General features: G+C 39.7%; 1 protein-coding gene across 5 annotated transcripts in view; it reads left to right on the top strand.

Moving 5' to 3' along the window:
* LOC100706322 (potassium voltage-gated channel subfamily H member 8) overlaps positions 1 to 12,689 on the top strand; it is a 53,398-nt gene that overhangs the window by 25,716 nt on the left and 14,993 nt on the right. For all 5 annotated transcript variants that reach the window (XM_005460654.3, XM_019352106.2, XM_005460653.4 and 2 more), the window contains exons 6-10: positions 1,562 to 1,719; positions 4,188 to 4,395; positions 5,920 to 6,297; positions 6,831 to 7,030; positions 7,836 to 8,085. In XM_005460654.3, the coding sequence (XP_005460711.1) occupies positions 1,562 to 1,719; positions 4,188 to 4,395; positions 5,920 to 6,297; positions 6,831 to 7,030; positions 7,836 to 8,085 (1,194 nt within the window). The remainder of the gene's footprint in view (positions 1 to 1,561; positions 1,720 to 4,187; positions 4,396 to 5,919; positions 6,298 to 6,830; positions 7,031 to 7,835; positions 8,086 to 12,689) is intronic.

Below are 12,689 nucleotides of genomic sequence, written 5' to 3'. Positions count from 1 at the left end.
AGTAAAAAACAGGCACTTTCAGTCATTTAATGGTTTATGAATGAACGTGGAGAAGGTCCTTTAAGTTATGAAAACACAGATAAAAGTAAAATTTATGCCACCCTTCAAAAATAATTTTTAAAATGATTTAAGATTTATGCGCTTCGTCCAAAGCTGTCCAGTGGCTTTAGAAAAGCGGGTCGATTCTGGCCCCTGAGACTTATGTTTGACAACCCTGGTTTAGCAAACACAATACTTGTTTGATTTACAGGTACTGGTTGTGCTAGCTCAGTCCCTTTGGTTCTGCCGAGTAACTGGCTGCTGGCTTTAGCCTCATATTTATGCTACAGGCATGGCTGCAGTATCAAATTTCTCATCTACTGCTCATAAAAAATGCAAGTAAACGTTACCAAACTGACACAGTGTTGCTTTAGGTAAGAAAGTGACTGATTAATCACAAGAAGGAGGGTCAATTAGACTTTAAGGTTTTGGCACACTGCATTTCAACCTTCATTTGTGATTTCATTCTTTTTCTTTCTTGTTTTTATCTGTGGTGAAGGTGGAGTTCCTTTTATTTTTTGCTAGCCAGTTCTATTTCAATAGAAGTTGGGTTGCACTGTAAAAAAAAAAAAAATTGTAATATAAAAGTATTGTACTGTGTATTTTACAGTTTTGTACTGTTTTTCTAGAATATCATTAAATTTACAGTGATTTCACATTTCAAATGTAAAATAACATAAAATCACTGTAAATGTAATAAAACATAATTTTCCTGTTTTTTAAATGTATTTGTCTGTACATATGCATATTTAGATTGTTAAAATACATTCACAAATGTATCATAATTTCACAAATATTTGTCCGTTAATTGAAAGATTGAACTGTTAAATTCAAATGTAATGCTATGGAAAAATATATAAAATGATTCTTATAAACTTTTTTTACATCAATTAATGTTATTTAGGGCGATCGTGGCTCAAGAGCTGGCAGTTCGTTTTGTAATCAGAAGGTTGCTGGTTCGAGCCCCGGCTTGGACGGTCTCAGTTGTTGTGTCCTATGGGAAGACACTTCACCTACCGCCTACTGGTGATGGCCAGAGGGGCCGATGGCGCAGTATGGCAGCCTCACTTTTGTCAGTCTGCCCCAGAGCAGCTGTGGCTACAACTGTAGCTTGCCTCCACCAGTGTATGAATTCAAGAGTGAACTGTATATTTCTGTACATTTAAGTATTATTATTCATATTGCCGCATTCATTGACCTTGTTTTTAGGTAATTTCATTGTTTAATCACATTAAAATGTTCCTAATTTAATGTTTAAAAGCACTTGAAAAAGGCAAAATCCCATGTAAAATTAGGGCAACAAACTGTATTGTCATTACTGAAAATAACCGTATTTTTATGGGAAAGTTATTTTCTGGTATTATTTTGCCGCCCCAGCTGCCAGAATATTACTGGTTTTTTAGGATTTTTTTTTTACAGTGTGGTCTTGGTAATCCAACTGGGTCATCATACAGCAGTACATGGACTTCTCCAGATTTAATGGTTGCAGTTCTTATGATGCCTTTCGTGTGCTTCTTTCTAGATATCGTGTTGAACTTCCGAACAACTTACGTGAGCACGTCGGGTCAGGTGGTCTATGACGCCCGTTCTATATATATTCACTACGTCACGTCCTGGCTGTCTGTGGATCTGATCGCCGCCTTGCCCTTTGACCTGCTCTATGCCTTCAATATCAGTGTGGTGAGTCTGCAGCAATGACTCTTAGTTGGTTACACAATGGTTAGAATAGAGGCATGATGCATAAATCCTGCATGCTTGACTGTTGCTTGTGCTTTTGTGATCCTTTAGTTATGATTTTTATGCATTTTTGTGCACGTGACATGAAGGTAGCGGCTCTAAGGGCCCCGCTGGTGGTCATAGACCTCATTCTTTTATCAGTAGCACTCTCCTGCTGACACTCTTTCACTGCTGATTTAATAAGGCCATTAAACTGAACATGCTCAGTGGTCACCAAGACAACAACGCCTGCACTTAAACTCACAAAAACTCGAATTGAAAAGTGACTGACAACTTTTTGTTCCATATTTTTTTTGAAACGTTGCTCTTCCTGTGCAAATATGTTGCAAGAGTGGCTTCGAAAGGGAGGAAAGCCGAGAGGGTTAGCATCAACCAGAACTCATTATTAGGTAACCGGTAATTAAGTTGATAAATGAGTATGCTGAGGACAAATTACCGTTTGAGACAAGTAGATTAGCCAGATGATGCTCAGTGCAGATCCTGATAGCTGTTCATACAGAAAAGATTGCAACTGGCTCGTGAGGCTACACTACAGAGAAATCTAAAGGACCACAAGATGGTAAAATTGCTATGAATGCACAAAAGATTTCTTATATATGAGAAAAAACTTCTTTTTTTTTTACTTAGGTATAATATTTTTTTTTTTACTACGTTTTTATAGAGCATTTACAGCTCATGTCCCCATTGTGCTGTTTCTCATAAAGAGATATGTCTGTATTTTCAGGGGTTGCAAGTCTAAAAGGCTGTGGGACTCTAGATGTGGAGGACCAGACTTCTGGCACTTCTTTAAGGCTTCCTGGTTGCATCCTTAACCACTAGATGTTATAAAAAAAAAAATAAAGTACTGATGTGACAAGTGGAGTGTATATACTGTATTTTTTCAGCCAAAAAGCAGTTAAAGTTTCATAATACAGATGGACGATGACCCAAAAGATTGAAGAGTGTCTGTCCTCCCAAAAAAACAGAAGTTTAGTAAAGCAACAAAGTGGAGTATTCTTGCTCGGTCAAGTCAGTCACCTGATCTTAAACCAATTGAACGTGCATGTCACTTGTTGAAGACTAAACTTTGGACAGAAAGCCCCACAAACAAACAGCAACTGAAAGCCGCTACAGTGAAGGTCTATGATAGCATTTAAAAGGAGGAAACCCAGCATCTGGTGATTTCCATGAGTTTAAGACCTCAGACTCTCATTGCACGCAAAGGGTTTTCAACCAAGTATTAGAGATGAACACTTTATTTTCAGTTATTTAATTTGTCCAGTTACTTTTGAGCCCCTGAAATGATGGGATTGTGTTAAAAATGTTGTAGTTCATCACATTTTTATGCAATCCTTTTGTTCAACCTCCTGAATTAAAGCTCAAAGTCTGCACTTCAGCTGCGTCTGAGTTATTTCATTTAAAATTCATTGTGGTAATGTACAGAACCAAAATTAAAAAATGTTGTATTCAAACACCACTTTAGTGAAGTCCCAGAATAAAACTAAGGAGCTGGAAATCATAATAACAGGTGCTTGTTAAAAACATTACAGTTACACTTCCCATGAAGTCGTCTTTGAACCACAAACTTTTTTCTGATTTTTTTGTGCAACACAGCCATGTAACTAAAGGCAGATCTGTATATACAGTGTGTGATTAGCATGACACTGAGTTGGAGTTTTTTGGTTTGTTAGTCTGTTTGTTTTGGGTTTTTTCTAATCATTTATTTTTTAGATTATTATCATCATATTTTTGTAACTTTCTTCCTCTGTGATTAGAACAGGAGCAAAGCAGAGCATTCATACACCTGTCTCTTCTTTGCCGATTCTTAATCACGTCCAGGTTTCTGGATTTAATTCTTGTCTCTGTGTGGTGTAATCCATCATGCGTTGTGTGGAAACCAGAGCTGCTTCAGTGAACAGGCTACTAATTGGACACAGAAATGAGAAAGGAATTGCACAGAATGAGAAAAATCAATATCGTGAGCATGTTTGAGGAGGTAAGATGGAGCATCAGGACTGTTTTCACTAAAGTATGATAACATCAGTGACTTCCTCTGCCTGCTACAAGTGAATTTGAACCAGCTCTGAATTTATTTTCTTGGGCTATTTTAATTCTGTCTATGTTGTAAGGCTACTGAGGCATTTTCTTTGCTGTTTGTCTGAGCTGTAAATAGGTTTGTGCACCAGGTCCCTCAGTAACATAGCTCACTATCAAGGTGACTGATTAAGACTGTCAGTGTCCACGAATACTTCTAATTACAAACCTTCCCCAGCTCCAGATGTGAAAAAGATTAAACCTGACTATTTCTAATTCAAGTCCTGGTAAATATTCTACCCTACCTATCTGAGAGTAACTAATCCCATCCTAATGAGCTCTACTTGTCATATTTGCCGTTACAAGTATTTGCCTTCCCTTCTGTCTCTGACTCCCAGAACTTCGGCGTTCACATGCTGAAGACGGTGCGCCTGCTACGCCTTTTACGCCTCCTGCAGAAGCTGGATCGTTACTCCCAGTACAGCGCTGTGGTCCTCACACTGCTCATGTCCACCTTTGCACTGCTGGCCCACTGGATGGCCTGTGTGTGGTACTTCATTGGGCGCAGCGAGATCGAAAGTAATAGCCTCACCTCCTGGGATATAGGTTTGTGTCTATGTGTCTGTATTGTGGTTTCATTTAAAGATTTAAGGGGATTCATTTGATGGGGGGGAAAGAGCAAAGAGACAGGGAGACAGACCCAAACAAAGATTGTGCGTGTCATTTTAAATGCTCCGAAGCAAAGCATGAAGACACTCTTCTATGTGCAGCTTGTATGTGTGTCCTTTCACTGCGAAAACACTTCTAATTATGGTGATCTGTTTCCCCTCCTACTGCGCTCACCGGTGCCAAACAACAACAATACTGCGAGGTGCATGTGGTGCTGGTGCTTATCCTGTTTGAGCAATTTAACGCAACAAAGCGCAATGAGACAAAAGACTAGAGAGGGAGGACGACGGTGAGCAGCGGTTAAAGATATATCGTTTTCTCTGATTTGGGGATGTACATGGATGTAAATGTACACGTGGGGTGGGCTAAGGTGGAGAAGTGGGTCAGCCGTTTATCATAGGGTTGGTAATTGAGCTTGCACAAATTGCTTCCGATGAGGAGGCTTGTTCTCCACTAGTCAAGCTTAATGAGAGTTGTGCACACGAGGTTTAAAAGCTCTCTTACCAGTTTATTTATGTAACACTACACAAGTCAGCTCCGGGTTTGCTACAACTCAGACAAAAAGCTATGTTTTACTCTTGAAATTGCAACATTCTGATAGAGACTCAGCAGGAAAGAAGACAAGGGAGCAGACAATAATGCACAAAAGTCTCTGTATTTTGCTTCCAAATGACGGGCATTATGTGTTTTGTTTAAATGGGTCTTGAGCAATAGTTCTCCAGGGTTTCTGAAGGTCTTTCAAAGTCTTATTTGGCCATTGGAGGGCCAAGAAGAAGGATAGGGATGATGTTGTGTTTACACATAACAGACAACTTAGCAAAGAACACATTTTAAATTGTATCTTTAGGCACTAAAGAACAGCCTGTTCTAGATCTAGTCATAGGTTTTTGTCCATTTTTGCATCTGTTTTGTGTTTTGACTGAATTGAATATATGACTAGATGATAGAGTTTAGCTTTTTTAAGCATTATAAGAGTATGTTATATCGGTATTGTGCGCCACTATGCCTAATCATTTTAAAGCCATTTAGGGTTCTGACATTTTCTTATATTAAGTACTTCAAAGAATGAGCTCTGCTTATATAAGTCATGCCCGTTACTGCGGTTGATTAAAAACAAGTAGTAGTATGAAGCAAATATGAGAAGTCCCTTGTGATGTAAGTAATTTCTAAGAGACTTTGACTTCCTGTCAAAATGTTAAAACAGCCACAAGCTGACAGATAATGAGACTTATTATTTGCACTGTGCATAAATACAATCTGACATTATCTAAAATGCTTGCATGCAGTGTCAGACGTGTACGCCTCCCAAATGCACATACACCAAAGCTGAAGGAATGACTCTACCCTTCCAGGCTTGTTACCACCGCTAATGAAGCCTTCTAGTAAAGGTCATCAAACAAACACGGATTCACTCTCATTAAACTGACAAACTCTTCTGGACTGTCCCACTTCCCCCACCAGGCTGGCTCCATGAACTGGCCAAACGCTTGGGAACGCCATACTTTATGGCACCGCTGACCTCCCTGCTGGGAGTCTCTGAATCGCCTCAAGAGACTGTGACAGCAGGACTAAGCAATTACAGCCAGTGGAACGGCTCTAGTTTGGAGCCACTGAACGGGCCGAGCGTGTTGGATTCAGGCCAGTGGAATGGCAGCAAGACCAGAGTGAGGGCACCAAATGGCTCAGGGATGACAGTGAGCGGCGGACCGTCTGTCAGGAGCTCCTACGTGACATCACTCTACTTCGCCCTGAGCAGTCTGACCAGCGTGGGCTTTGGCAACGTTTCAGCCAACACGGACTCTGAGAAGATCTTCTCCATCTGCACCATGCTGATCGGAGGTGGGCAAAACCTCAACATCAAAATCAGATGTTCTTAACCCTTTAAAGCCTGAGCCAATAAAAAATAAATAAAAAAATAAATAAATAAAAATATATATATAATATATATATATAGATATATATATATCTATATATATATATATATAGGGTTTTTTCAGCAACCAAAAAATTATGTAGAAAAAAATAATCTGTTAAAAAGCAGCAAATTTACTTGTAATTTTCTGCTAGTATTTTACCTGTTTGTTTGTTTGTTTGTTTGTTTGCTTTTTTATGCAAATGAGGAATTGTGTAGTGTTAAAATTTCATGCTTGGTTTTCAAAATATGGAAAAAAAATCTGTTAAAAGAAATATATACATTTTTACAGTGCTGATTTGAAACAAAACAAACATGATATAAGAAAATGCCACTTTTGCCCAGTAATCCCAAGTTATTTAAACCTCACACTGCACATTTAATGCTGGACGTTAAGCGAAATCACACAAGTTCCTCAAGTACTGCAAAAAACATCTCATCTTTTCTGTCTCCTCTGCAGCATTAATGCATGCTGTGGTTTTTGGTAACGTGACTGCCATCATCCAGAGGATGTACTCACGTCGCTCCCTCTACCACACCCGCACCAAGGACCTGAAGGACTTTATTCGTGTGCACAGGTTACCCAAGGTGCTGGAGCAACGCATGATGGAGTGTTTCCAGACAACCTGGTCTGTCAACAACGGTATTGATGTCAGTGAGGTAGGAAGGATGACATTTGGTCTTGATAGTGCTGGAATCTAAGTTAGATCTCAGGTACTGCTGCCCTGAGGCAAAAGTAAAACTCATAGGAGTGTTTGTGCATCCAATTCAGTGAATTGTAGATGGAAACAAATGTGAGACTGTTCCTTTAACGTTCTCAAACGGACATGTGGCCTCTGTAGCATGGATTAACCTTGTTAGCCACAATGGGATAAAGTGGACTGAAAGTGCAGATGAGGTGACTTGTCCTCCAGGCAGACTAGAAAATAAATAAATATATAAATAAAACCCAGCTCCCAGTCATTGAGAGGATTTGGTTTTTGTTTGGTTTCTCTCACGCTGGAGCAGCCATCTTAATTTAACGGATTAATGGCCTCACAGACGCTAAACTCACTCCTGGTGTGTTTTGCCACCAGTTGGTTTTAAATCTAGATAATCCTGTCTTTTTTTAAAGAAATAACATCATGGAGGACAGACGCTCTTACTTTGACATGACTACCAACAACTTTCCTCCTTGCAAAGTTTTCCCATTTTTCCACATCACACTAGGCCTTTCCCTTTAGAGACCAGTGAGATTGCACGAGTGAGTAAATATGCAAAAACATTTTAAGCCTTTAAACCTTTTGCTGGACATGCATGTATCAGCTGCTTGTGACTATGTGGGAAGGTGAAAAGGTTTTATTTTGGCTGTTACCTTCACCTTCCCACACAGTTACATTCAGAGGATGGTAGAGAAAGTTGAGAAGCGTCTAAAAGCAACAGAAGCTGAGGCAGAGATTGAGCCATGTTCTCGTTCCGTCATCAGCTGCTGAAGGACTTCCCGGATGAGCTCAGAGCCGACATCGCGATGCACCTGAATAAAGAGCTGCTGCAGCTGCCGCTCTTTGAATCGGCCAGCAGGGGGTGTCTGCGCTCCCTCTCCCTGATCATCAAGACCTCCTTTTGCGCTCCGGGAGAGTTCCTCATCCGCCAGGGTGACGCGCTCCAGGCTATCTACTTTGTATGCTCCGGCTCCATGGAAGTCCTGAAGGACAACACTGTGCTGGCTATTTTAGGTAAAGAAAATCGAAATCAGCTAATTTTGTGTACAAACTCAAACAGTTCAATCATAAATTATTTTTCCTTATTTTCTGTCATATATACACTGTTACTATGAGAGACGCTCATATTAAACATGACCAAAATTTAAAACCATGAGGTCGGTGTGCACACAAGTTATCCCTGTGACCCAGAAGCTTACGTTTATACTCTTGGCTCTGTCTTAAGTCATAGAGAAGAGTGATTTTTAATATGGTCACCTCAACCATACAGCCCAGTCTGCCCACCTGCTGTTCAGACTCCCTGTTTGTGAGAGACTAAAGGAGTACTGACAGTTCTTTATGTAGTACAACCATTCCCAAAGTCAAAAAGTCTGCAAGACCCTTAAAAACCAGGCAATCCAATGGGGCCCACCCAATAATCAAACTCTAATCAAAATACTAATCTGATCAAAAAGTGATGTATTTCCTTGAAATGTCTACAAAAAAGAACATAAATGGCACAGGCTATTGGCTATAAATTGCTAATGCTACCCAGTCACATGCAAAGTGTTTAATGTCCAAGAGTCCAAGAATGAAAATATAGAGTTAAATATAGGCATAAGAGGTAGGACTAGTTTATGCTAATGCCTAGAATCAGGTAAAAAGTATTGTTAAGTACATGAGTGGCGATGCACCCAAGGGAAGAAAGTGTCTGAGCATTAGGCCTTGTGTCAGGCCTGTCTTGGACTACAGACCATAGAAGCTCTCTATGGTCTTAAAAACCAGCATTTATCTGAGAGTGCATGAGGATGGAGCTAACGAGGGCCTACGGTCACTTCTTTGTATGAGTAATAGAGTTCAGTGAGCTTCAGAGGAAAAGAGCGCTGTCATTATTGCCTTCGTTGAGTGCCAGATACCCGTCGTGGGAGGTTTGCACTCGAGTCGAGTCATCGAAACCTCTTTCCGCTCTTCATTCGTGGCCATTACCGTTGCATGGTCTCTCTTTGTGTTGCAGTGAAATGTTTGCACAGAAAGATGACCCAAAGGTGATCCAGGTGAAACTAACAGTTTAGTTGCAGAAGCTTACATCACCTGTTAGTTAAACAGTGGTGGCACTTTGCCAGCTCTGGTATGACATTTGTGCGCAAGTACAAATGTAGGGTTACCCCTATGAAGTAATAATATTTAGAAAAAACTGGAAAAATAATTTCTAGAGTTGTGATGGTGGCATATAAGGTTGCTTTTAAAACGCATGGGAAATCAACCAAGTACCAAAGACAGGAAGACAAAATAGAGGATAAGGAATCTTCCTTTTTAATCTCATCTGCTTGCAAGCAAATATGTTTTGTCTGGTTTCAGTGCTGTGTGCAAAGATGGAAATAGGCTGTTTAACACTAAGGTCGTTATTAGGTTTTCAAGATTTAATAGCCGGCTTTTATGGAGACGAACATAATTAAGAAGAGCGGCCCAGAGCTTATAAAACTGCAGTCATATTAAACCGTCCCTGTGGGCAACAATAAACATCCCATCAGATGGAAGATGGAGTGTGACCCAGGGATTGATGAGACCGTTTGGGGAGCACCCATAAACCCTAAAGCAAACCTATAAACAACATTAATGTGTGAATTAATGAATTATTCATTTCTCCACTTAGCTGCGGTGGAACAAGTTGTAGACATGTTGACATGCTGTCAGACACTTTGCACTATACGTAAACAGAGTAAGGCATGCAGCTGTTCGTCCTATCCCGCAAGTATTTTATTGCGGTGAGGGCTGTTTGTCAGAAAGACAAAAAACGGGCTAAAAAGCTCTGGGATATGGGAAATAATCTGTGGGTTCAGGATGTTTGAGCCAATGTCAATGCAAAAAAGAAGCACAGAGACAGCAGCTTCACTTAAGAGCAGGGAATGGCTAACAACCTCAAACCACCACTGAGAATATTCCTGCAGTTTCACCTTTAAATTGCACTACAAGCAGCTTGTTAAACAGCTGAAATCACCAACCTGGGTCAATGTCATACCGCCACAATAAGAGCCTCTCCAGGGTCTTGTCCTACAACACGTACATCGACACGCTTTCCATTCCGACGTGGATAAAACAGAATGCACAATCATAAACACACTCGCAAACAGCACTGGAACCAGTTCAGGTGGCAAATTAGCAACAATGTTTTTCATTTTAATGAGCTATCTGGTGTAAATAATAAAGTGACTGCTGCCTACAGAGGAGAGACAGGGAACTCGTTAGTATGTCTGGCCTGCGTGTGTTATGTGTGCACATGTGTTATTGGGTGCACACATGACCACGCATAAAAGCATGCATTTCTTGCTTTCTTATACATTTAGAGGTGAGCAAACAGTGCTTTTTTTCTTATCACAGTATTCCTGTCTGCTCTTTCTCTCTCACACACATGCGCACAAATTGCTCTGGCATTGCCACTTTGGATTTACAGCTCAGGAGACGACAGTGTGGTAAAGAGGGGAAGCAGAAGAAGGAAATGCTGACCTTCTATTTCAATTCATAGCTGTTTATTTGTACTTCACAGTCTAATAATACATGTCACCTTGTCATGGTCTGTGAGTCTTGTTGTAGGTGTTCTAAGGTTTTCCTTATTTCTATAAATATTGTAAAGGCTTCTGTGGTTTTATGGTTGTTTCTTTGCTCATAGTTTTCTGAGGCATATCTTGATTTCTGTGCATTTCCATGATTATTCTAGTATTATGAGTTTCTTGGTGTTTTAGAATTTGAGTTTCTATCAGTTTTCTAAAGTCATATATTGGATTCGTTATTTATTTAAGCTAGCTTTCCCTGTTACTTCCTGTTTTATTTTGGTAGTCTTTTGTCCCTTGTAATTTGTCCCTAGTTTTGCTTCATTTGACAAATTTTCATTAATTAGTTTAAACTGTACCTTGTCTCACCAGCTGTCTCTCATCCTCCTGATTAGCTATCAGGCTATCTGTGTGTGTGTGTGTGTGTGTGTGTGTGTGTGAGAGAGAGAGAGAGAGAGAGAGAGTGAGAGAGCATCAGTATATATAGTCCTCTCATTCATTCCTTTGTTCATTTTCACAGTGTTACCTTTCCCACTGTGTTACAGCCTTCTTTGGATTTTCTTTACCGTCTACCTGATGTGTTTTTGGGAGGGTCTTTTAGACTATCAATCAGCAAAAAAAAAAAAAAAAAAATTAGCTTTTTAGTATTCAGTCTGTCTCTGTGTCTGCATTCGGGTTCTTATGTGAAATACGTGGCACATGGTCTCACCTCAAAGTTTATTTCCAGTGGGAGCACTTTCCCAGCTCTGCCAGCACGTGCTGCTTGTAGCATGGCAAATGCTTGCATATTAGTATTTTAGGGAATGGTCCACAATAAATCAGCTAAATACATTTAGAGCATCAAAGGAAAAGGGTGGTTGTAGGGCAAAATGTGTATTTGCATTTGATATTATGTGTGATAACATCAGAATGTTGATATTGACTCTTCAGTGTGCAAGCTAGTTTATTAAGCTAGTTTTAATTATTTAGTTTTATTTGGTAGTTTAGTTCAGTAGTTTTCAGCCTAGGGATTTAGGCCCTCAACTGGGAACCATAACATAGATAAACAGATATGAACATACTTACTGTGACATTACCCAATGGGTTGTACTGAAGTCTTGATATGGCCATACTGCCATACTTGTCAGTACAGCCAGATGTGACTAGTTAGTTTGGTTAGCAAGTTTTATCTACTGTTTTAACTGATGCCTACTGATTGATGTGAACACAGACATAAAATAATATTAGAATTTCACTCATCTGAGTACAGAATTTTTTTCTCAGTAACAATAAAACATATCTGAAGTCAAGCTTTTCTTTTGCTAAAATACATTTTCCACAGTATGACATGAAACAGTGGGTAAACACAGGTGAAACTAGTCACAAGAAGCTCACATCCAAAAAGAGCTGAACCACTAAAGTAGACATTAGTAACACCCGTGTTTACTTTTCATTTAATGCTCTGAACAAGGTGTTTATTTTGGTAACGAGGCCCAAGAGCAAACTGACTTTTATGAAGTGCTAAAATTTAACTACTAGCTTCTCAGCTACCATAGCAAGCTAGCTATGCTAGCAAGTTAGATGCATGTGTCCCAAGCAAAGTGCATTCAACTCAGTCACATCACAGCCGGGAGCTGTACACACCAGGCTGCTGTGATAGTTTAGTTAACTGATGTTAAATGTCAAAAGAAGTGATGTGATGCTAGTGGAAGTTGTGTTAGTCAAGTGTCTCCCCCCCGCAGTTAAGGCTTGACTAGAAGCAGTTAGTTATTTTGCATTACTTTTAATTGTTATTTAATCCACTCAACACTGACTTGATTTTTTTTCTTTCTTTCTTTGTCACTCCCAGAAGGATCCTCTCCATTTTCACTTAGTGTCTTTCATTGTTTTGTTTCATTGTTTAAACAGAAGTATGTAGGCTACTTGCAAAAGAAATAAATGGAGTAAGGTTGGGCCAGTAGGACGGTCAGGTCTCTCCTAGTGTCATTACAAACCTTTTACATTGCCACTGCTGTAGTTTAAAGTATTTTTAAGACACCATTTTTTGCCAGCAGAAGTCTAAACCATAGTTCAGTTTTTTGATCATCTTTTGGTAACACCTCACACACAGTG

Source organism: Oreochromis niloticus, linkage group LG23 (genome assembly GCF_001858045.2).
Source record: "Oreochromis niloticus isolate F11D_XX linkage group LG23, O_niloticus_UMD_NMBU, whole genome shotgun sequence".
In the NCBI taxonomy this organism is placed as follows: Eukaryota; Metazoa; Chordata; class Actinopteri; order Cichliformes; family Cichlidae; genus Oreochromis; species Oreochromis niloticus.
The sequence above is the reverse complement of the archived record's forward strand: the minus strand, read 5'-3'. Positions and strand labels throughout refer to the sequence as shown.